Raw genomic sequence first — 25,432 nt, 5'->3', positions numbered from 1 at the left:
ACAGCACCAAGCATTTGAGGTTTTGGATTTAATTTTGCCTGCAAATGTCACTTAATTTGATATTCCACTATCTCATAGCTCTAGCAAATAGGCACCACCACGAAAATGGTGCTGAGCAAAGGAAAAGAACAGATGAATAATGACTTAAATTATTCGGTGTATTCATGTACCAAATGTAATCTCATTGACAAAGTGAATGTAAAATTTTTCTCTTCTGCTGTTAATTCAAGACCAAACAGACTGCTTGATTTGTCAGTGCAGAAATAGCAACCTCCAGTGGTCACTTAGTCCAAATTACACATTGTGCTTGGGGTCAATATGACTTCTTCACTTTCCTCACTTGAAAAGACCTCTGAGTCAACTTATCATGGCTTTTTTGGCTGGAGATTAAAGCCACATGCATGCTTTCGTCTATATGTTTAACAGACACTGTCTTAAAATTAACATAGAAGACTTAATTTTCTGATGGAATTACTCATTAGTAAATCTTCAAATTTATTCTCCTTGACTGCTCATATCTTGGCTAGCAGAATGAATTCCCACTTGCACTGTCAGAAATAAAGCCAGATTATATCCTTCTGGAAAGCAGATATCTTCCTTTCCTGTAGATCCACTATTACATGCTTTCCTCTTTCAATTTGTCTGTCTCATCCATGGAAGCCCTGTGCATATGAAGACACAAAAAATAAGATATATCATATGCTTAAATTTTAAATGGAAAATATAACAAAACCCAATTTTTAAAAGATTCCACCGATGCTCCATCTTTGATATTTAAAACCACATATGTATGTCTGCTATTAAATAAGTGACAATTTAGGGTGAACTAGCCAGGTGGAATATATATGTACGCTGCAAATATTCTACAAGGTTTCAGAGCCACACCAGGTCTGACATACATCCATCAGATCTCACATATTAAGTAGGGTACAGTCTTTTCAAGTCTTGGACTTTGCCTGAATGACTTCATCTTTCTCTTTCCCTTATAACTGTTACATAGGAAAGAACAGTCTGCTGAACTTTGGACAAAGCCAAAATATGCACTCAGTTGGACTTAATTTAAGCTTGGAGTTGACAAAGTTTGGCAAATGTCCATATCTCTGCATATGTCACATGTGATGTAGACAATTTATTTGTTCTTATTTGCTATAGAAAGAATACAACAAAAGCATGGAATTTTACATCTTGAAATGTGAATTTTTTATTTCTCTGTTACACTGAATCATTTTTCTGTAGACACATGAAATGTGTGGCTTATCTCTTCCAGCCGTTTTAGTATTTCAAAGTTGTATTCCCCCACAGTGGAACTGCAATATCCCACCACAGTTATGCTGCAAGGTAATTTTTTTCCTCTGTGGTGAATCACTATTCAGCAAACAACTCTGTAACTTTGTTAGATATCAGCACAATTCTTTCTAGCTCTAAAGGAAAACAGAAATGGGGTGGAAGGCAAATAATAGCACTTGACATCCGTACCAACAGCAAATGCTCAGCAGGCAGCCTGGCATTCAGGAATGGACATTTTTGTTATTGATGGGAGAAGTTGCTTGGTACTTTGCTGGGCATAACGTGTGTGTGGATGCTGATAATGAAAGAGTAGGACCTGCTAAATGCGTGCTTTGCAGCCAAAAGATGAAACCAGAAGTGTTTCAGTATGATTTTTACATCTGACAATGTCCTGGATATTCAAAAGAAGTCAAATCACTTTATTCAACACCATTTTTTTTTACTAAACTCAGATAAGTTCAGTTACACCACATGCGTCACCACCTTCACCACTGGGAAGACCAAAGTAGGGATATACCATATCTCTCGAATGGATCCACATGTGCCAGGAGTGCTGCTGCCTTCCTGCATCTTGCTCAGGCCTATCAGCTTACTCTGGCTTAGCAAATCAAGTACTTTTCCAAACCCAAATTGCTTTGGAATCAATGTTTCCTGTACTCCAGATACTTTCACATTCTATTTTAATATTGATTTTTATATATGCAAGATGTGAATGTTTTCCTCCATCTAACGACATGCCCCTACAATAAAGAAAATGTAGAACAAAAAAAGAATGTCTGTTATGTAGTAATTCACCATGCAAATACTGTAAGAGTGTGCAGATGTCCCGTTTGTCAGGGTGATTTATCTGCTAGGTGATTTATCTTGGTGTCTTCTCTCACACAGATTCATGGGGAGGAACGGCTCCTAGGTTAGTAGGTGGCAACTGAAGAGTACCACATCCTAGAGTTCACCAGGACTTCCTATCAGAAAGCCCTGCTTTGGATCAAATATTCATGTTGCTCTGTTTCAAATATAACTAAAAAAATGGGAAATAAAACTCATAACTTTTTATTTTTAAGAATTTTAAGTTCTTTCGGAGAAGGTATTTGCACTTATATATAAGGCGAGCTTGCTCTTGCAGCTAACACACTCTGAAAATGTTGGCATCACGTATAATGGTCTTAAAGAAATCCAATGCAAGCAAACTAGAAGTGTAACAGATCTTTAAGATATCCTACTGTATATCAAGAGTTGCCTCACTGACTGCTGAGTAAAAGATTATTACAGTGAACAATTCACGTGCCAAATAAACTATCAAATCAGGATGTCATCACAGATATAATTATCAGGAGATAACACTCCTGATATACTTGTCAGTCATAGGTGCTCGTGCTTTTTCTTGCTCTGGCTTGACCAGAAATAATTAACCAAAATCTGATGACTTCTCTAGCCACTCCCAGCCCTCCCATCCTGGTGTACTACTATTTAGATGAGAAGTAGATCCTGAGCCTTCAGTTTGAGCTTCAGTTATCTTGTTGTTATGTATGAGGATATAATGTGGATCCTTGTTTCCACTGCTCACTAAAGCAAGTGTTCATCTTGAATTGCATCCTGCTTTTGTGCTAGCTGTTCCTCAGGCTTGCCTATCCTACCACTTTCATTCTGGAGCATGTCAGCAGCCACACTAAGTGATCTGGAATTCTATTTTTTGGGTGACTACCTCAGAGAAATCAATCACTTTTCATTTAATTTGAATGATCTCATTGCTGTAAGCATCCCACATGTCCAAAGGCTTGGAGATCCAATGGGAATGGGTGTACCATGAGACAGTACCAAGTAGGCCTGTTTGATTTCCATTTCAATAACAAGGCACTGAATAATGATTTCCTAAGGCCTGCTGTGGAAAACAAAATTGAAAGCATAAACATATGCAGATGTAATTCAGAGCCTGGAACGTCTTTGCCAATTCTTACAACTTATGCATGCTCAAAATATTTACTTAGGAATTCTTAATTAAGTAAACCATTCAGTAGTGGTGTACTGTTTCAGATATGTCACAGTGTCGCCGCAAAATATGCCAGTGGTTCCTCCTCTAACAAAGATCCCATTATAGAACTTGTTATCAGGCTTGGTGGGGTAAGTTTTCAGTACAGTGCACCTAGGTCTAAGCCATGCAGCTCCTCTCATGTTAATGGGATTTGTGTGGATAAATCCTTGCATTCCTCACTGAAAAAGAGCTCCTGCATGCCTATAAGCTAAGGTGAATATCAGGTAGCGTGGCCACAGCTAACATCGGGGTAATCCTAAACATGCAGCAGGGCTGTCATGGGGCTTGTGGGCAAGTGTACACTGCTCCACTGTGTGGCCAGGCACACGAGCAAGTAGGAATGTCAGAGGGGAAGGTATGGCTCTTCAAGTCAGCCAGAGCCTGAAGTAAGGTGTAATTTGCATAGGGAGCAAGGATTAAGAGAGAAAAAGTTAGTGTAGGTTTTTTTTTTTTTAATTAAAAAATTAAAATCAATTTGTTTAAGTGTTTTGTCTATATGAAACAGGTTTGTAGTTTGATCTTTCTTTCCTATGTTGTCTTTTATTATGCCTTTGTTGGAACCAAATTCTAAGCTCTTTGGAGAAATTTTGGTGCACATTTTTGTGTGTACTGGACCTCGGTGATTAGTCTGTTTATTAATCAATAAGCAGCTAGCTCTTCTTCATCACTTTGTAAAACTTTGTAAAATTCTTCTAATACCAGTAAAAAATTAGAATTTTCCTCACGTGGATGTACAATTGCCCATTATCAGTACTTATTTCATATTTGTATATTTTCCACTTGTGCAAAGATTATAAGCCTTTGTGTAAAATATAGGTCAGGTGACAACCTTTCTATATAGGACTTTTGTCTGAAGTTGCAAGAATACAGTAATATTTTAAATTAATGTCATGACAAATATGCTGAAGTTAAATAAATGCCTGCATTTCTAAATATAAAATAGAACCTAAAGAAGAAATATAAATGAGAAGTACATTTCTATTCTAATAAGAAAGATTACATTAACTTATATGTTTTTATTACCCATGTGATTTTAGGCCTTAATGCCAAATTTCTGAAGTATTTTCAAGGATCTTTAAGGAGTTACTTGGAATGTGTAATAGAATTATATCACAGAATTATAGACTGGCCTGGATTGAAAAGGACCACAATGATCATCCAACCCCCTGCTATGTGCAGGGTCGCCAACCACCAGACCAGGCTGCCCAGAGCCACATCCAGCCTGGCCTTGAATGCCTCCAGGGATGGGGCATCCATAGCCTCCTTGGGCAACCTGTTCCAGTGTGTCACCACCCTCTGTGTGAAAAACTTCCTCCAAATATCTAACCTAAACCTCCTCTGTCTCAGTTTAAAACCATTCCCCCTTGTTCTATCACTATGTACCCTCATCAACAGATGTACCCACACCCCCTTCAAATATTGGAAGGCCACAGTGAGGTCTTCCCAGAGTTTTCTCTTCCCCAAGCTAAACAAGCCCCGTTCCCTCAACCTTTCCTCATTGGAGAGGTGCTCCAGCCCATCATCTTACTGGCCCTCCTCTGGACCAGCTCCAAGAGCTCCATGTCCTTTCTCTACTGGGGTCCCCAGGCCCAGACACAGTAATCACAAGAGCCAAGTAGAGGGGCACAGTCACCTCCCTCTCCCTCCTACCATAATAATTTTTATGGTTCTGATTTTTTCTTTTTCCCTTCTAATGTTGTGAAAAGGAAGGCTGTAGTTGTATAGGTCGCTGAGAGAAAACACAATCATAACAAGGAACAGATTTTGAGGGACAATATTATTTGTCATCTGTCTTTGTACAATTTAAGAAGCATTATTTCAGCAAGTACATTGAAATTTTCCTCCCACTGTCATGATTTTTTGCTTATATCCAGATTATAAGAACTGCTATGGACTTATTTCCAAGAATTTGGTGGCCCTGCCTGTGGCAAGGGGGTTTGAGCTTGGTGATCCTTGAGGTCCTCTCCAAGCCAGGCCATTCCATGATTCTATGATGTTATGATGACCAATATGTTATTTCAAGACTGTCATGCAAAAAGCAAGCTTTCTAAGACCCCACTACTCAGGTTTAGTTTGTTGCTAGCTTTGAACTGTAGTGTCCTATCCAGATTAAGAGCAGGGATATTTAATTTGGATGTGACTCTGTTTATACCTCTATTTCTGTGCTGATGTTTCCCTTGCATTGATGACTAATGATGAAGAACAGTGAAGGCTCTTCGTATGTCAGCTGCTACCAGTAACTGCTTAGATGTGCAACGTTATTCTGCTAGCATTGTTCAATTGGATAACCTATGTGTATGGTACAACTGCATAACAGCTGAAGCATGCATGGGCTACCTCAGTGTGGTATGGTTACAGCTGCACCAGAAATCTTCACAAAACCCTGCATTCAGGATTTCCTTGTGATAAGAATCAAGGGAGTTTGCACTACTGAGAAATATTAGATGGGAAAAGATGCCAAAATGTGGTGTGTGGATCTGTCTTTTGACAGTTATAAAGCAAAACATTCTCCATCGAGCGAAACAAATGCAGTCTTCAACCTGCCAAGAGGCAGGAGCGTGGCACAATTCTCCCAAATGTGTGACAGATGCACAGACTGAGGGATGCCACAAGAAATAGCAAAGAGGAAGCTTGAAATGCTGCTGGGTGCATTTCTTTAATAAAAATAAAGTTTTCCAAAACCTCAGATTCATGATTCAGCATTTCTTTTGGCACTGAAATTATACTAGCAATTTAAAACTAGGCTAAAGAAGTTTGAGGGAATGTGCTGGCAAGTTCAGGCCCAAAAGAGGGAAGTCCCTGGAAGTAATAAAAAATGAGAGCCTTTTTGCCCTCCCCCCCAAAAATTCTCTGCTCCCCAGTAATTGCAGCTTGATCCCTTTAGTCAGGATTGTCTTAAAGCTTTCTACAAGCATGCAGTAATTATTGATATCTTCACAATACCTTCTGTGGCAGATACGATCATGCTTATTTTAAGGATGAATAAGGTGCCCCACTTTGATCAAAGCCTGCTCCAAAACCATTGAGAGACCAAAGAATACATTAAAGAATAAATCTAATTATGAGACAGCAGTGGGGTGAATGGAGGAAGAAAATAAAATCTAAATTATACATGGGGTAGATAGTGTAGACAAATCTTTTTTCTTTCTTTTGTTTTGAAGTAATAAATTATTGCTGCTCAACTTGAGATAGCTGTTGGTGGAACCTGTGGTGGCTCAGCACTTTCCAAAAACACAGCTTGATATCATAGCCCAGGGATGAATTTGCAGCACAGGTAGTAAAATAAATAATTCTTTTTTGTAGCTGCATCTTGAGTACTGTGTTCAGTTTTGGGCCTCTCACTACAAGAGGGACATCAAAACTCTGGAGTATGTCCAGAGAAGGACAGCAAAGTTGGTGAGGTGTCTGGAGCACAAGTCTTATGAGTAGAGTGGCTGAAGGAACTGGGACTGTTTATTGGAGGAGTCTCAGAAGAGACATTATTGCCCTCTACAACTTCCTAAAGGAAGATTGTGACAAGGTGGGAATGAGCCTCTTTTCCCTCATAAGGAGCGATAGGACTACAGGGGTGGCCTCAAGTTGCACCAGAGGAAATTCAAATTGGACATTAGGAAAAATTAGAGTGGTCAGGTGCTGGAATGGGCTGCCCAGAGATGTGGAGGAGTTTCCGTCCCTGGAGGTGTTCAAGAAACGTATAGATGTTGTACTAAAGGGTATGATTTAGTGGGGAAATAGTGATGTTAGGTGGATGGTTGGACTAGAAGACCGTGGAGGTCTTTTCCAACCTTGGTGATTCTATGATTCTATGATAAATGATCAGAATGATACTTTCCCTTGTGGTTTTCAGTATCTCCCTATATTCCTATCTGAAGTGGCATTGCAGAGGTCAGAAAATGTTACTACATGAAGTTCATAATATTTTTTGTACATTTTTATTTCTCTTGCATAGTCTTGATTTAAAGACATCATCATTTTATTTTATTCAGTTGTTCAGTAGAGGTGGGTGAGAAACAAAATCTCAGCTCTAAATCTGCATGAATCCTGGGAAGTCACTGATTCCAGCTGATGCTTTGTTGCTCAGTACTCAAGTACCATGAATGAGAGCTACTGAGTCTGAATGAGAAAGGTCTGAGTGTTCATGTCCCAGACACTGTGAGTTGTCAGATCTGCAACTACATTTTGTTCTTATTTTTTTTAATAGATAGTACCACATGGCATGCATGCTCTATGTTAGCAATACCTTGTATCCATATCTATAAAGTCACAAGCCATAAATAAAAATTTACAACTGGCAAGTTTCTTAGAGATTTTTAACTTCAGAAGAGATGCACCAATACCATTAAAAGCAGAATGAATCATCATAGAATTTCCATCTCACAGTAAAATTGGTATTTCAATTTGACTAGGGAAGAGTTCTCCATCCTTTTTGCTCTGGCTTTACTGTAGTTTATTGAAATAGCAAAATGAAACACTCTGATTTTGTTCAAATGCAACGTTTATGTAATTTTTTGGTTACCTTTGAGATGAAGAGTATAAATTCCTACAAAAGTCTTTACTTTTGTTTAGTCAGCATTTTCCAAAAAGACCATATCCATCCAGTGGGAAATTTTTTAATACTGAGAACAGAGGCATAAGTGATTGTTCAAGATGGAGAGGAAAGGAATGGGGAAATTACTCTGTACACTATTACTAACAGGATGGGAAAATGAAACTATCTGTATGGCCCATTTTTAGGAGGAGAGACGAGGGTTCATTGAGCTACTTCTCTGCAGTTATCAAGAATCAGAGAACTTTCTGTGATTCCTGACAGCCAGTTAGTTTGTGCAGCAGAGCCTGTTTTAAGCTCTGTGATGTCTATATAACTGATCAAGGATGGGGATCAGAAACAATGCCCACAGGCATCATTTTTGGGGCAGGATGCCTCAAGATCTTCCCTTTTGGTAGTGTGCGTTATTTAGAAGGCATTTTCAAAAGTGCTTCATTGACTTGGACGTTGAAGAGCATCTTCTGAAAATGGACTGAAGCCTTCTAGACTGTGTAGCTGTCATGTAGTCCAGTACAATGTGTTGAAAAAGGACTGTTTTGCTAACAGAACTATTCTGCTGGCTTGTCCAGTGCCACTTGAGCATAGGTAGTACTCAGGATAGATGTGTCCTGAGGCATCCCTGAATATGTACTCATGTTGTCTCATTTTTCCAAAATATTACTGCTTAAAATGCAGTCTGTGAAGATGTTGAGAAATGAGCCTGGAAAGATGCTGAAAAATAAGCTGAAAAAGGAAAAATAAATGTACTAAAGTGAAAACATATGGTAGGTGCAAGTTACATGCACACTTTATAACAAATTCTGAAAATATACTTGAAGAATGGGAACTGCAAATGTTTCTGGTCTGGATGGCACATACCTTAGTATGATCACTTGTATGTGCTCCACGATATTTGCCAGGTCTAAAAGTTCAGTTATGCTAGTGAACTTTCATTAATCGATCAGGAACTTGAGTGTAATAATGAGCAGGAGGGCTGACTGTGTCAATTCATCCTTTAAATTGTGTTCAATAGTTTCACATGAGGAATGCTTGAACTGGCTGTAGCAATTAAAGCGCAGAGCCTGAATCTGTGTAGGCCATTCAAAGCAGACATGAGCTTCAAAGATTCACAGACAATCAATTAGCACTATTTTCTGCTTTTCAGTATGACTTAGTTTCCACTTAGCAGCAGCTGGTGGCACTGCACAGGACTGAAATGAAAAGTGCCAAAATTCCACTTGTGTGGTGCTTCTGGCACAAATCATATTAGGAATTACTGCAATATTTCCAAATCCACGTGCCAGACCAGAGAGGTTGGGATAAGTCTGTGTAATTATAGGAACACAACCTCCAACCTTTCCTCATTTACTTAGCGCCTTGCCTGCCACACTGCAGCATTCAGCAAAAGCAATGAATCGCCTCTATCTGATTCTAATGTGTCTTTCTGCTTTTCTTCAGAGCTTTGTCATCTGTGGTGGCTTTAGGAGCTAATATCATCTGCAACAAAATCCCAGGCTTGGCCCCTCGGCAGCGAGCAATCTGCCAGAGCCGCCCTGATGCCATCATTGTGATCGGAGAAGGGGCACAAATGGGAATCAATGAGTGCCAGTACCAGTTTCGGTATGGGAGGTGGAACTGCTCTGCGCTGGGAGAGAAAACAGTTTTTGGACAAGAGCTTCGAGTAGGTAAGGGAGTCTCTAATACAGTGCTAAAGCGGTGTACTGGGGCTATTTTTTATCTTTCTCACTATGGTCCTGCAAAAGCTTATCCCCCTCTTGTATTTGCCTGCTGGAGTTCAGCAGTGAAGCTCCCAGAACAAGAGTTGTCTGTATTTTTTCACTGATTGAACAGTAATTTGCAAGAGGCAAAAAAATCCCTAGTGGACTCTAGATGAAGTCATTCACATCTGTGCAACTTCGTACCCAGCAATGACCCAGATCCCTGCTCAGACATCCAAGGACATAGTCATCACACCCTGTGAAAAAATTATTTCCCATTTTTGTCCTGTTAAAGGTTGCCATGATAACTGCAGTGTATGATATAGCCAATCAAAAGGGAAATAAAATGAGCTGCATATAACACCTCCTCACAGATTAAGTAGAAGGAAAGTCCCAGTTAACTCATGGAAGTATAGCTCATATAACACAGGCCTTCCAATGTAAAGCAATGATACATACCCATTTTAGAGTTGCTATCATATTTTAAAGAAAATACTGCAAATGATTTGAGGCAGGAAACCTATTCAAAGAAAATAATATAGGATCTTGGCCTGACAAACCACTATCTGGCAGAAGCTAAATGATTACTTTCCATTTATCCTATGTCTGATATTATTTCATAGGGAGGAATATGCATATATTTTTTTCCCACCACTGAGATCATTGTTTTCCTCATTATCCAGCTCATTATATTAACCCTCTTCCTGTCCTTACCTCCTTCCTCCAAGGGCTGCCCTCTTATCATGCCGATGGTGCTAAGTGTTGGGTAATGTTTTCCGGTGTGTGTGGCTCTATGAGGGTGCTCAGAGTGAAAGCATCCAGCTTCCCTTTGGGACTGTATCACATTACTGTTGTGTCACATTCTTCTCTGGGTGACACTTTTTTCTTAAATTCTGTAGTTCAGGTGAACCTGTAATATGAACACGATTAGATGCAAGATCTCTTTAAAACTGCATGAAAAAATGGCATAACGTTTCATCTCATCTGTGCAAGGAGGAAAGAACTCACATGGTCCTCCTCAGAGCCATAGATCATGGCTCTGTTTTTTTTTTTCCTTAGCATGCCTATGAAATGAATGCCAAAAGCTGAGATAGACTTAAGTCAATGATAAAACTGAGTATTTTTTTTTCAAAGAGAATGCAAGTATGGGAAACTGACTGAGGTATGGGTTTTGAAGGGCATGGTGGCAGGGTTATAAAGATTTGAAATTAAATAAATCCATTGACATAATGGGAACTGACTCACATCATCAGAGAATCACCATATTCTATGATCTTTACTCCATGTAGAAAATACGCCTTGATTAACTTTATTTTCTTAAGGAAACTATAAGTGGAAGACATTAAACATCCTCAAGGTACAGTGTACAAGAAACAACGTCATATTTGACATTTGCCTTCAATTTTAAATATATCAGAACAGCATCTAGTCACTTGTACTGACTATCAGAGACCTAGGTCTGGTCTTCCTTAGTTGGTCTTATGCTTATTTGTCATAAGTTGATGTCAACAATGATGTTGCTAGAAAATATATAGATGCCATGCATACTATTGTTCTTTATGTTCATTTATCCTGATCTGCAAAATTCTGCAGGAAGAAAAGTCCTCTTAATGTCTGTAAAATCATTTATGTTTTTGCAAAGAGACACGCTGGAGTGTTGTACCAGAGTCTGTGTCATTGTTAAATTTTCAGTTAAAAAGGTTTTCACAACTTCTGCTCTCCTCTTCAAAATGAGTATCTCATGATATCTCACCAGCACCCTCCTTGTATTTGTAACTAATAATTTTCACCACTGAGAAAAACCATGCAAGTGAGCACAGTGAAATACCTAAAGTAGACAACAAATTGTGCTTGTGCTTTCTTTCTGAAATAAGAGCTATAGCAAATAGAAACTGTTTGGCATCAAGATGGACTAGCAATCAGGATATCAACTACACAAAGTTTGAAAAAACAGGGTTTTCTTGAGCCCTGTACAGGTCATTTTGCCAAAACGTTCACCAGATTCTTGACCTCTTCACCAAACTTGGGTGGTTTCTTGCAGCTCTGAAATGACTGATGTGGAATTTGGTGGATTCTTTTATGGCTTAACCCAAACACAGACAAAACTTGGCAGTTGCAGCAGAGTTCTGATTTGACATTTGTTGAGTGTGAAACCACACAAACTGTAACGGATGGAGAAGGTTTACATGACCCCTGCCACCTGAGCCAGATGAGTTCCATACAGGTCTATAAAGAGTCCCATAATCCATGTGTCTTTATTTGTTTTATTAGAGAATAGCATCCGGAGACAATGTGGTCATTATCTAGGGAAAAGACAGGATTTAGGAAGTGGTGTTATTACACTAGCAAGGAGTAAAAAGAAAAATAAGAAAAATAATTAAAAAAAATACTCAGAAGGTTCGAAAGACTTGTAAGCATAAATATTTGCAGGTGTAATAAAACACATCTGTATCTGACACATACACAAACACTAAACCAGATATTTGATTCTGGCTTAGACAAACTGAAGTGAGGGTTAGGACTAAAAAGTATAAGCATATTATCCACCTGACCCCAAAGGAAATCTCATCTAGCTCCACTGCAGGACCATTTAAGGACAAGAAAAATCAAGACAAATTATTCAAGTCATAGGAAGGAAGGGGAAAGTAAACTATGACAGCAGGATCTGAATTGCTTTAAGGCATCTTTAGCTTACAACCCAGGCCGCTCATGCAGCATGGCCCAGACCATAATTTGGCCATTCCCTGCCCTGTGCTATCATGGTGAATGGCTATTGAACAGCCTGGCCCAGCCCTGGGCACACACCCATCACTCAGCAACAGCCGAACATTGGTGTGAGATCGGCACTATCTGGGCTGAAACTAGGGCATGGGGAGGGAGCAGTGCAGCGCTAACTTGAATTATGGCAAATAATTCTATACATTTTTATACATTGGATAAAGACAGTCCTGTGAACAGCAAAAAATGCATAGCCTTGCTTTCTGTTTCGATAAAGGAATTTGAGAACCACTTCGAGGTTGCTGAAAAAATCATCAATTTTTTGGTATATTCGCAATTCCATTTTCAGTTGACATAAATAAATAACCTGCAGATTTTCAAATGGAATCTATATAGTTGCAATCAGATAAGAAGAAAGAATTGATCATGTCTCCTGACTAGACTTTTATAAGCCTCTTTTTGGCAGTATGTACATTTGTAACAACTGTTTTCAAGGGTAAAAGAGAGAAAGAGTAAAATTTTATCAAAAATCTCTGATGAACACTTTGAGAACTCACTAAGAATTGCAGATACTTCCATTGAAACAGACTGATGCATTGGTTTCACAAAAACAAGGCCAAATATCCCACTAGTTTTGTTTTTGTTTCTCTCCTTTCTAATGTTTTAATAAAAATATTAAAGATTAAAATAAGTTTTGTTACTTTTATGCATTTATATATACTTATATAATATTAGATAGTTTATGAGAGCTGCTCTGAATATGCTGATCCCAATATCAGAGGCAGATGGTGGTGGGATGGCAGTAGAGGCTGAACTTTCCCACCAATATTCCATTACATGTTGTTGCCATGTGACAGATGGCAGCAGAGGGGCAGTCTGACAGAACGGTGCCTGACATGGAAGCATGTATGAAGCAAAGGTGTGTTACTGAATTCTTCCATGCAGAAAAAATGGCACTCACAGACATTCATTGATTGCTTTCTGAATGTTTGTGGAGATTGAACAGTGGATGTGAGCACAGTGAGGTGACAGGGGTTACATTTCAGCAGTGGTGACGATAACAGTATGTCAATTCTGCTTGTGCAGATTTTGAGGAGTGTGGCATGCAGACTCTTGTTCACTGCTGATGAAAATACATAACAAATGGTGCAGACTATGATAAAAATAGTATTTTGTAGCTGAGAATGTGCTCTATTAAATAGTGTTATTGTAATCATTATAAGTGTTGTAGTTTCCATGGAAATAAATATCAGGCATTACTTTCAGCGTGACCTACATATATGTGGCTCAAGACAATTCCTCTTTACTCAGTGCTGCTAGGCAACCCAAAAAGGTTGGATGCCCATGACCTCTGTAACACATGGGTGTTTATGTTAAAAACAATCTAAATATTTTGTTCAGAGGACAGAATAACGACTGTAGCAACTAAGTTATGCATGGGGCATTTGTACTTATATGGAAGGTTTACAGTAGGCAGACATAAAAACTGGCAGGAGTATCCAAATCAGTAGCGTGAACAAAAGATGTGGCATGGGGTTAATAAATGAAGCATTGTGTATAGATTTTGCCCCTCTGCTGCCATCTGTCACATGGCAACAACATGTAATGGAATATTGGCGGGAAGTTTCAGCCTCTGCTGCAATCTTACCACCATCTGCCTCTGATACTGTGGGCCAACATAATAAAATAGCAGGCATTACTTTCGGAGCAGACCTTGTGTTTGAACTGCACATCTCATAGAGAAGAATCAACACATTTACTTATTTAAATATCTGATCTTTTTTTTTTTTTTTTTTTGGACCTACAAACTACTGATATATGGAAAGGATGCTTCTAAAGTGAGATTAAGCTGCTTGCTGTGAGAGATTTAAGAGAAGAACACATTTTCAGAAACTTTCACTTTGTGCTTGCTTAAGTTTTACTTCACACTCTAGGCATAAAGTGGGCAGGATGGAAAAGAAAATGACCTTTTTAAAGACTGCTAAAATATGTGCGTGGATTTTCTTAACTCACAGGTGAAGAGTACCTTACAAGTTTTTTTGAGAAATAATGACAGAAAATAAAGTCAGTTGTCAATATTTGTATACAAGCATTCACTCATACACAAGCATACACATGCAAGTGTTAAATGCTAGGAAGACAGCATCACTTCAAAGAGAAGATGAGGAAAGAGAAAAGAACATCTTCTGAAAGAATGATACTCATTTAAAAAAAAGATATTCTTCACTACATATGCATTAGAAACTGGTAATAAATCCACACTGAATCCCAACATTTCAGCTGCAGACCTAAAAGAAAATGGCAGTTGAGCATGTAAGATATGTAAGTGATGGCATAATGGAGAAATTATTGACATTTTAATATCAGTAAATTATTCTTGGTTCAGGCCATATATAGGCTTTATTTAATTTGGATTCACATATGAATTCAGTCATTTTTATTCTGGGCTACAATGGTGGTTTAACTGAGGTGCCAAATGTTCATAAAACTTCCTAGTAAAATGGGAGGAGTAGAAAGGCTTATTATTCTCCAAAAATGGAAATTTACCCCCAGGCTGATACATTAATCTGGTACAGTAGTATCTAGTATGAGTTGGCCAACTTGCAAAACTTTGCTTGCAGTATGAGCAGAAAACTTCCAGTACATGAGGACAGGCGGCATTCTTAGGAATGCTTTACGACCATACACATGTTTTAATACTATCAGCAAATCAGTAAAGGGAATCATAAATGAATCTGGATAGTTTGCTTTAAGTAAGTATCTCTATCTCTCTATTATCCTTTCCTTCCTCCCACCATTTTTTTCTCAGTTACTTTTTGTCTTCATTTTCCAATTTTTAATCGATACATGTTGCTAGTTAATGCTCAGCAATATTCATACATCAGGTTGACTGTATGACTGTATGTTTATTATTCTAACATCTGTATATTTATTATGGGAAAATCTATCTTTACTGACTTGTGTTATATCCAATAAAAACAATATGGGGGAAAGAAAGGAATCATGCAGCTGGAAACAATTTGAAAGGGGAAAATGAGCTGGAATTAAATTATTTTAAATGTGATACAGAGAAGAGTGTGCACTTCATCAGCGGAAAGGCAGAAATTATCTTTGTTGTAGCAGTAGGTGCTATGATTGGTTTAGGTTTATCAGTTACTGTCAACCACAGTTGCATGGTAGTCTGTGGATCTAACGTGGAAAAAACTTTGTTTATTTTGTTGTTGTCATACAGGATGATTCATAAAAACAAAGTCTTTTTAGCATTCAGACAACTGATCAGAAAGAAACTTGCTGGTAATTTGAACTGGAAGTCTGCCTTGATGCAAGGATTTGATGAAAGCCATTTCAATGTGCGAGGTGGCTTCTTGCAAGATGGCATTGTCTTCCAATGTATAGTGCAGAGGCTATCTGGAATGTCAACAAAAAGGTACACATGACGTATTTAATCAGCCAACACTATGTGCATCTTATATAAACTGCATAAGACCAAAACACATTGGATCTTTATTGCTCACACGAGTACCTTGGAGTGACTGCCAATGCCCATTTTACAAATGTCATGTGGAGGCTTTGCATTTGCTACTGTGATTTAGTTAAACGAGTACATGCTACAAATAGCATGGCAAATTTAATGAGCTGTGGCTTATGCAACAATAGTTTTTAATAGAAGCATGGTGGCATATTACAAGATGTATAATCCTCAGTGATGTGAAGAGAGAGATTTCTCATTATTAGGCTGAATTAAAAAAAAAAAACCAAACAAAAACCATACATAGCAAAGTCACCATTCATACCAGTTGGGTAAGTCAGTCAGGCAGACAGAGACATCTGGTAAAGAGAATAAAGTACAAAATCTGAGGACCTTCTCAGTATGCTCATTTTGCTGGTAAGATTTATCAGAGTGCAAACACTCATTGCAAAGCCTTCTGTTAAATGGCTCAAATAAACAGTGCATTTCTTTTCACAACTGTTATGTTTCTGGAAGGAAAAAACAACCTTAATAAACATAAGAGTATTCAATATATTTGTATGAATTTATTATATATATATTATCACAGAAGGATTTCAGCTTTGTTAGTGACTATCCCACAGGTTTCCTTACAAAGACAGAAAGGCCATGCTGGCACAAAATCAGGCTATTTTCCCTAAAGACCCTCATGCTTACATTAGTTGTCCTATAGGCCGTGATCTAAGTATGATAAGGCATGCAGGCTGCCTTAGGACAGTTTTTACAGGACAATTCCATTTGAAGATAAACTACAAAGTAGAAAAAAGCCGTGAAAATCTAGTTGCTGCAAGGTAAAGTGAGAAGACTATTCCAGTTTGCATTATCATCACTGAAAAAAATTAGAGAGTAGATTCAGACAGTTCATATTTTCTGACTTTAGAAGAGTGGATAAGATTTTTACTATCACAAGCAGAAAAGCAATACGGTAACCCAAACCAGAATAAGAAAATAAACCTTCCAGCTGGCAGCTGCTGATTCTGGGAAGGTTTAGTAAAAAAGTTATGAAACAACTACTGTGCTAAGAATTGATAATATTCTAGCTGAGGAGAAAAGCTCTCTTGAGAGTAGTAGGTTCAGATTTTTCTTAATTTCAGTAGGTTTCTGTCTGGAGGTTTTTAGAAAAAATAAAAAGTCATTTCTCTTATAAGGAAGTACTGTGTTAAAGAAACATTTTAAGAGATGGAGGATTCCCATCTGAGTGAATCTGTTCAAAAATTTGTGGCTGATAATTTCTCTGAGCTTTAAATATTTCTTTTTATGCCAGAGCCTCACAATGATTCAGAAAGAATTAATGTTTTCAAAACAGTCTGCAAATCACAGATCAAAAGATAAATGTGAATGGATAGTACCATTTGTAAATTATGTGTTGATAGTAAAAAAATTTGACTTATATTCTCTACTTCCATGCCTTTTTGTAAGGTACAACTGTCCAGTTGAAGAGTAGCAGATTAAAAAGTTATTGTCATTCAAATATTTGTGTCTCTGAAAGAACACTTGCAGACATAGCACTAATATATTAATACATTTATTTCATGAGCTTTACATGGCTTGCAGCTGGATGAAAAATGGTAGATGCTGACCGGAGTGAGATCTGGAATTTCCATCCTGAGGGGAGTGCTAACTCCTTAAACTTTTGTTTTATTGCATTTTACCTATAAAAACGAAGTTTTCCTTGGAACAGATGTTGTCCTGTAGAGAGTTTCGAACTAAAATATGCTGATATACCTGACTCTGACCAACTTCATTTTGGTCTATTAGTGTATTGCCTTTTAAATTAGTTAAGGATGAATGTCCTTTGATGTAAACTGCAGGGACCTGCAAATGTGGAAATCCAAATCTCTGCATCTCATGTGCTTTGTTCTTGCCTAGTTCCATATGCATCCTAAGTTACATGGCTCTATGAGACACCATGCAGCTTGGTTAAAGACACTGCATAGCACAACACACTGCCTTCCTGTGACCTTAGACCTCAGGTTACAAAAGAGCCATTGTGTTCTCAAAAAACAACAGGTTGATATGGGGAAACAATTTCATACTTTGTTTCAGTTATCCAACATCAAATGGATTTTAAAAAATTAAATAGAATAACTTATTTTAAATGCCAGTGTGGAAAACAACATTTAGTTTTGAAATAGATGGCTAGTCAGGGTTTTTGGCATTTTGTGATCTAGTAAATCTGGCTATCTGCAGAAGCAAAACCTAATGTTATGTGTAATGTGGCTTTATGAATAGAGTGTATAACAACCTATAACTCTGACCATGTTGTGCTCAGCATTGGCCAGAACAAAATCCTCATTTACAGTTGCTTTTTAACTTTGCTTTCAGCTACTCAGGATAAAATTTTCCATGTTACTGGTCTGCCTTGGGATGAGTGAGTCAGAGGTTCCATGGAAAAGATAGTAGGGAAATTCTAGGCTGTTATTTAATTATAAGCTGTACCGTAATTTGGACACGACAGGGCTAAATTTGAACAGCATTAAGAGTGGCATTTCCTTACTTCCAAGTGCCTTGCTTGAAACATCCATGTTCCTTTACTGTCATTTTTTTCATATCACTTTGTAATAAATTTTGCGGACTACAAATGATACATAGCATGCTGACTGAATAAGAAACTTCTAGCCTTCCAGTCCTATTGATCAGTGACTTTCAATGCAATGCTCACCTTAAACAGGAAGGCGAATAACATTTAAAATTACCCACTGTCTGCTGCTGGGCCGAGCCCAATATCATGGAGAGCAAATTCTGGTCAGTAGCATTTTTGCTTCTGCTTTCACAAGAGCCAGGATTTTACATCCACTCAAAAGACTCCTGCCTTTTAAGTACAAGCAGAAGTTTAAATTGGAGCTGAGTTTTGTATCAGGGACTTTACTGAAACCTAATTCAATAAAAAGAAATCAACTGTGCAGTATTTGAATATTTAGGTACAGAACAACTTTACAAACTAGCATGTGCTGCCAAATCTTCCACTTTCTTACCACGTGGTAAGAAATTTTTTCATGTAAAATGAAAGTCAGCACAGAAGAGTAGCTGACCAAACCTGTCAGTAGCTGATGCTGTAATAACTTGGGCTTCTAATGACTCTGAAGATTCCCTGCATTTCACTAGTGTGGTTAACTATGTTGTCAAAATCTCTTCCCTAAAATTACATATGATAGGTTTGGTCCATCTAGCTCAACCTCTACATCAAGCAGGACAGATTAAATGTAACATTAGATTTCAGAGTTGCATGTAGCAGCATCTATCCCTTTCCTGCCCTTTTGCTTGGGATGCATTCTGGCTAGTAAACCATCTGTTTCTAAATTGAAAATCTTGGAAGAAACAGAGAGGCATGTACAAAAATTACAAAAAACATATTTGTTGATCTGTACATTTTGGTATGCAATTGAATGTTTCAGCATTCATGCTCAGATCACCATTCCACGCAGTTTACTGTCCCGCCTCCAGTCATGAACAATTTCTTTGTCTAATAAAGTGACTGGCATATTCAAAAATATTATGACTGACAATATCTTATTTTCTTATTGTGAAAATTTCCTTCCTGAATATCATGCATGACTCTTCAGCATTGGATTAAATTACCTGTGACTAGTTTATTTCTTACTAACGTATTGTATGTCAATAATTATGAAACAGAATATTATTGTTAATGATATGAGATTAAAATGAAAGCAAGCATGCAAGCAAACATACAAGAGGACAGTTTTATGTATTATTGTTGGGAGATCTGAAAAAACAGAATCTAGCAGAACTGTACTAAGGTTCAAGTTAGCCAAGAACTTGTGTCATTGTCTACTTGTCTAATATACACTTAACTTTAAACTCAGTGTTTTAAGTCCTATTTGAGTGTAACGGGGTTTGAAAGTGCTTCACTTTAAATGCATGCCTAAGTTCTGTGTAAAGTATGGAAGTCATAGTGAAAGCCAGCATGTAGGATCAAGCTGAGGATGGGTCTTTCAGTTAGCAAAAATGTACACTTTTTCAGTTTTTATTCAGTTTGTTCTTAGGATGTAACTAATTCTAGGTGAAGACTTACAGTCACAGAATCACAGAATCACAGAATCACAGAATCACAGAATGGCCAGGATTGGAAGGGACCTCAAGGATCATGAATCTCCAACCTCCCTGCCACATGCAGGGCCACCAACCTCCCCATTTAATACTACACCAGGCTGCCCAGCACCCCATCCAACCTGGCTTTAAACATCTGTATACAACTGTAGTCTGTCAGTCTCTCTACTACAGAGATTCAGCCTCAGATTTCTGGGACTGGCAAAGAAAAATGATTCCTAGGAATTAATCAACATTGGTGTAAAAAAAAGGAGGCTTGAATGGATGAGGAGTTTATAAGGAGGCCACCCTCATCCCAGAAAGAAAATTAATGTGCTGGCTTGTATCTCCCGATTTAAGCTCAACAGACATGGGATGACTTTGATGACAACAGTTAAAGGCAATTGCTGTTGACAGATTACTGGAAAGCACTATTCAGGGTCATTATTTATTTTTACCAGTTTGCTCATTTCTTCATGCCAACATGGAAACTTGTTTTCTGTCTTCATCATGGGCATTGTGTCCAGCTTGGGGTTGTCCAGTTAAGAAAGACAGGGAACTTCCAGAGAGAGTCCAGCAGAGGGCCACAGAGATGATCAGGGGCCTGGAGCATTTCCTGTATGAGGAAAGGCTAAAGGACCTGGGGTTCAGTCTGGAGAAGACCAAAAGGAGACCTTATTAACACTTAGAAATATCTAAGGGGTGGAGTCAAGTGGATGGGGCCAGGCTCTTTTCAGTTGGTGCCCAGGACAGTAGGCACAAACTGGAATACAGGAAGTTACATCTGAACATGAGGAATATTTTCTTTACTTTGAGGATGACAGAGCACTGGAACAGGCTGCCCAGAGAGGTTGTGGATTCTCCTTCTCTGGAGATATTCAAAACCCTCCTGGACTCCTTCTTGTGCAACCTATTGCACGGAACCTGCTTTAGCAGAGTGGTTGGACTAGATGATCTCCTGAGGTCCTTTCTAATCCCTGTGACTATTTGATTTTGTGATCTACCCATTCTGTTCAAACAAGGTGTCCACTGACAGGGTTGAAGCAGCTTTGCAGTTTCTGAGGGGAATGACACAAGCGGTAACCTTGGCATCTGACTTTGTTGCTGAACTTTCAGGCTTCAGACAACAGAGGCAGAAAAATGGAGAGTCCCTTCCTCACTTCTTTCTTTTGGCCCAGACTCACACCTCATAGATCAGGCACTTGGATGAGATGTCTAAGATGAGAACCTAGTCAGCCTGTATTCCTTGTATGGTCAAAGAAGAGAGAGAAGCACTTCCAGAGGGTGATTTGGATCTCAGTTTGACTGCATGACTGTGTGGATGTCCCAGCTGACTGTCTTGGGAGTTTAGACTCCCTAATTAGGTATTGAGCATCTTTATGTCTAATTTTGGTCTGTCTGTGTAATTTTGCCTACTCTCTACATACATTTCTCAGGGAGCATGTGGTCCTCAATGAAAGTCATACCTGCTTGCCTGATATAACAGACATGGAAACATGACCTTCATTTAAACTCCTGGTTATTATCGGTACTCATTTACCATTAATACCTGCAGAAGTTGTCTAAGTTGATGGCTTTCAGGCAGATACTGGCAGAAAAATGCTATAACCACAGGCTTATACTCCACCGCTATTTGGAAATTTAAGAACAAGTGTGAGTCCAAAATTACCACCAGATGGTGCACCTATTTAGCAAGTGACAAAGACATGTTCCACAAGAAAGGGTAGCCTCCAGCAACCCATCAAGTTTCTTCCCCTGCTGTTTATTCTCAGTTGTGATATGAACTGAACGTGTTTGAAACATGGACCTTCTGTTACATTTAATATGATGTATGTTTTCAATCTCTGCATGGGAGCCTTTCAACTGCTTCACTAGGGGCATGAGGAAGTGGGAAAAAGTGTAAAAAAAGATCTGTGAAGGTGCCTAAAGGGTGAAGAAAAGGAAAAGGGATGAGTGGGGAGCAGGAGAAAATGGTAATGGTAAATGGCAATGAGCAGACTCCAAAATCAGAAATGATCAGCACAAGCCATCTGTGCACTTCTATTTTGTTAAGTGTGACTAGTTCTGATTATTAATGGTAAGTAGCTGGTAGAACAGTGAAGTCAGGGCATTTCTGAACGATAGTCTTGATGCAGAAGTCAGTGTTTTGGAAAACTGCCAATGCCAGTATCCCATGCGAAAACACACGGAATATTTATTAACTGAGTAGCAAAAGTAGTGAACTTTACTAAACTGTGTTGCGTTTTTATTCTCTGACTACTTCTCATTCTGAAGCATTTGTGGTATTCCACACTCAAAAATTAGCAGAAATTGATAAGCATGTTTTCTGCCATATTTTTCTGAACATCACAAGAACATCTGATTCATCAACTTGATTCGCTCTAAATCATAGAATCATAGAATATACTGAGTTGGAAGGGACTCGTAAGAATCACTGAGACCAACTTCTAAGAGGGAATGGTTTCAAGCTATGGCAGGGGAGATTCAGGCTGGACATGAGGAGGTATTACTTTTCAGAAAGGGTGGTCAGGCACTGGAATGGACTGCCCAGGGAGGTGGTGGAGTCACCGAGCCTGGGGGTGTTCAAGGAAAGGCTGGATGTTGTGTTGAGGGACATGGTTTAGTGGGAGCTATTGGGAATAGGTGAACGGTTGGACTGGATGATCTTTTAGGTCTTTTCCAACCTTGGTGATTCTATGATTCTATGATTCTATGATTCTAAGATGGGAATGGGAAGACTATTTCCCATTCCCATCATCCCACAGAGGAAAACCTGCAGTTCAGAGGGTCACAGCTTGCTATAAGCATTGGCAACAGATAGAGCCATGGGCTGAATCACATCAGTACACTATCATGTGTAGGACATGAGTAGATTTCTCTTCCCATCCTACTTTTCTTCTTGCATTAATGAAAATTTTGAAGTTGTTTGTAGGTTACTGGCAATCCTCTTCCATGAACATTACAAAATTAACCTGAAAGAAAGTATTATGAGTCTGGTTTTATTATGCTTTAAAGGATTCCGTAATTACAATTTAGTAATATCTTCCCAGAAAATAATTAATTAGAATGGTTGTTCTTTTGATTACGATTTGACCAGAATGGAAATGTCTGAATAGAATATCCCCTCTGAGCAAAGAATGAAAACATTTAAATACTCTTTAATCAGATAAGTATTCATTCTGAAAGGATAGAATCTTTTTTCATTTTCTTTGCCCGAACTGAGAGGAAGACATCATCCAAAGAATCTCAATAAAATTCTTCTATCATTTTTCACATACCCTGTGGCTCCTAGTGCAATGTGAGAACTATCATTTTATGGTTAAAGCAAGGACCAGGAGATAATGGATTAGGATGATCCTTCCAGTTGTGCCATATACTTTTCTTGTGACCTTGGGCAAGTCACTTCATACCTCGCTGTCTAGAAACTACAGATGACTAATTTCAGTGGGAAACTGAAAGGCTTAATTAATATGGGCTAACCTCACCGGGACATAAACATTTCTGAAGTATCCTGGGATCTTCAACCAGAAACAATTGCTCTTCTTATTCCTTATCCAAACAGGAAGCAAAGGACAGATATGTCAGTGAAGGGATTCATTTTTATAGAAAGCGAGCTCAGGTCTGAAACAGAGTCCTTACTGAAGAATCACAGTAGGCCTGGCATGATTTCTTAATCTGAACAAGAAGGAAGTATGGAAGCTTTAGGTAGTTGTCTACAAAGAGTCTGAAATCCAATTTCCCAAAGATAAAATATTGCTTAGTACTTACATGAAACATTATACAGAGAGGAAATGAATCTCACTGGACCAGTAACTGTTACTTACTATATGCTCACTGTTTGTCTGCCCAAGACTCTTTTTCTAGCTACTGGTGCACAGTGACATCCTGACACTAGCAATGTGGCTTGAACACATTTTATCCCCTTTCATTTTTTCCTTGTTTTCTCTTTTTTTTTTTTTTTTTTTTAATTTCAGTAGTTGAGCAGTGCTGAAAGCAAATTCCCTTCTTTTGTTTGCTTTTCCCTTGTCCACTGATCAACGAGGTTTCTTTTTTACAGACACTACAGTATAAACAGAAGCTCTCAGCAGGAGTGTTAGCTAGGATTTCCCTGTCCTCTTACACAACCAAAGTTTCTGCAGGACTGCTTTATTGTTTTCTTTCAGGGATTACCAGCAATATTCCACATACTACTGACACAATGAGGCATAAGCTTCATTCAGAGAACGCAAGATGTGATTTCTAAAGAATTCTAGACTACAGTGCAACTGAGGATGGCCATGGAAAGCCTGAAAGGCAGCAGTCTACCCTGAAATCTGAGAGGTAGAAAGACTTCTGGAGTGTTTGCACAGCACAAAGTATTTCCATGACCACTGCTCAAAAGTTAAATTCAAAATGTCTGCTCTGAACGTCTTATATAGAAAAAAGAAACATTACATTATGTGATATGCAAAAATATGACTTGGTACAATGTAGCCGAATCCAAGATTTTTCACGTGAAACATTTGTTTTGGTTTGGTTTTCAGACATTTGCCCTTCAAACTGGTCTATTTTAATTAGAGCTCAACCTGAACCACAAAAGATAGATTTGAACTTTCCCAGAGTTCAGTGGTGTTCAGATCTGGCTTTTGGTTTGGCCCATCACAGAGATAAGGGTTGGTTTCAAAAAGTTCAGATCTGCAAACAAGATTCTTCAAAGCATGGGACTGTGAAGATTATTTAATGAGACCCAAATCTTGTAATGGTAAATTTGCAGTAGAGACACTTGTTAGTGTTTTTCTGAAGATTTTTTTTTTTTATTTTTATGTTTTAATGTAAGCATGCCTGAAAGATTATGTTCATATCAATCTATTTGAATACCCTTGTATTCATTCTTCTGGAAGAGTGTTGTGTCTTCTTTCCTGATCACAAAGCCCAGATCCTGCTCTGAAACTGGAGTACCTCAAGAACCTACAGATTTTGCTTCAGATCTCTGTGTAAAACTCATCCTTTAGTTCTAGGGTATTGTGCCTAAAAACAATAGAAACTCCTTGTGGGCAAGAATTTTGATCTCTTTATTCTCATAGAGTTTTGATTTTTCAGCTGAAGGGGCAGTTAACCCACAGGGCTTCCATTCATGCATTTTTCAAACCCTTCTGTGCAAACTCTTGCAGGTTTGAACTAGCATCTTAGGGTGAACTCGCACAGTTACTTGGCAAAACACAGGCTTAGCTTTCTGATCTTAGCACAACACAAAGAACAAATATCAACCACTGATCTAATAAGATAAGATAGCCTGACAGGTTTAGATTAAACAGCAAACCAGTATCTTCATGAGGCCTATGAAGATCAGTGTAATCATTGCTTTTGTGAATGTTGTCACTTGCTGACCCATTGTCAGGACCAGCAGCTCCAGAGCTCAAAAAAAAGTCTTTGCAATGCTTCCAGGCTTATTTTGAAAACCAGAGAGGTTTGGACAAGTATCTGAACTCTGTGTGTTTAATCCAAAACCCTCTGAGCTCTTTATTCTTTTAAATCTCTTTCATATGTGTGATTTGTGCTGCATCTTGTTCGCTGAGGTTACAAATGAGTACCAGGCAAATACCCTGTAAACACCAAGAAGG

At 38.4% G+C, this 25,432-nt stretch overlaps 1 protein-coding gene across 2 annotated transcripts in view; it reads left to right on the top strand.

Moving 5' to 3' along the window:
- WNT7B (Wnt family member 7B) overlaps nucleotides 1–25,432 on the top strand; it is a 91,662-nt gene that overhangs the window by 43,004 nt on the left and 23,226 nt on the right. For both annotated transcript variants that reach the window (XM_042890123.1, XM_042890122.1), the window contains exon 2: nucleotides 9,300–9,526. In XM_042890123.1, coding sequence (XP_042746057.1) covers nucleotides 9,300–9,526 — 227 coding nt within the window. The remainder of the gene's footprint in view (nucleotides 1–9,299; nucleotides 9,527–25,432) is intronic.

The sequence above is a fragment of the Lagopus leucura genome, unplaced genomic scaffold (assembly GCF_019238085.1).
Source record: "Lagopus leucura isolate 7727_CA_CO unplaced genomic scaffold, USGS_WTPT01 Super-Scaffold_100159, whole genome shotgun sequence".
Classification (NCBI taxonomy): domain Eukaryota; kingdom Metazoa; phylum Chordata; class Aves; order Galliformes; family Phasianidae; genus Lagopus; species Lagopus leucura.
The sequence above is the reverse complement of the archived record's forward strand: the minus strand, read 5'-3'. Positions and strand labels throughout refer to the sequence as shown.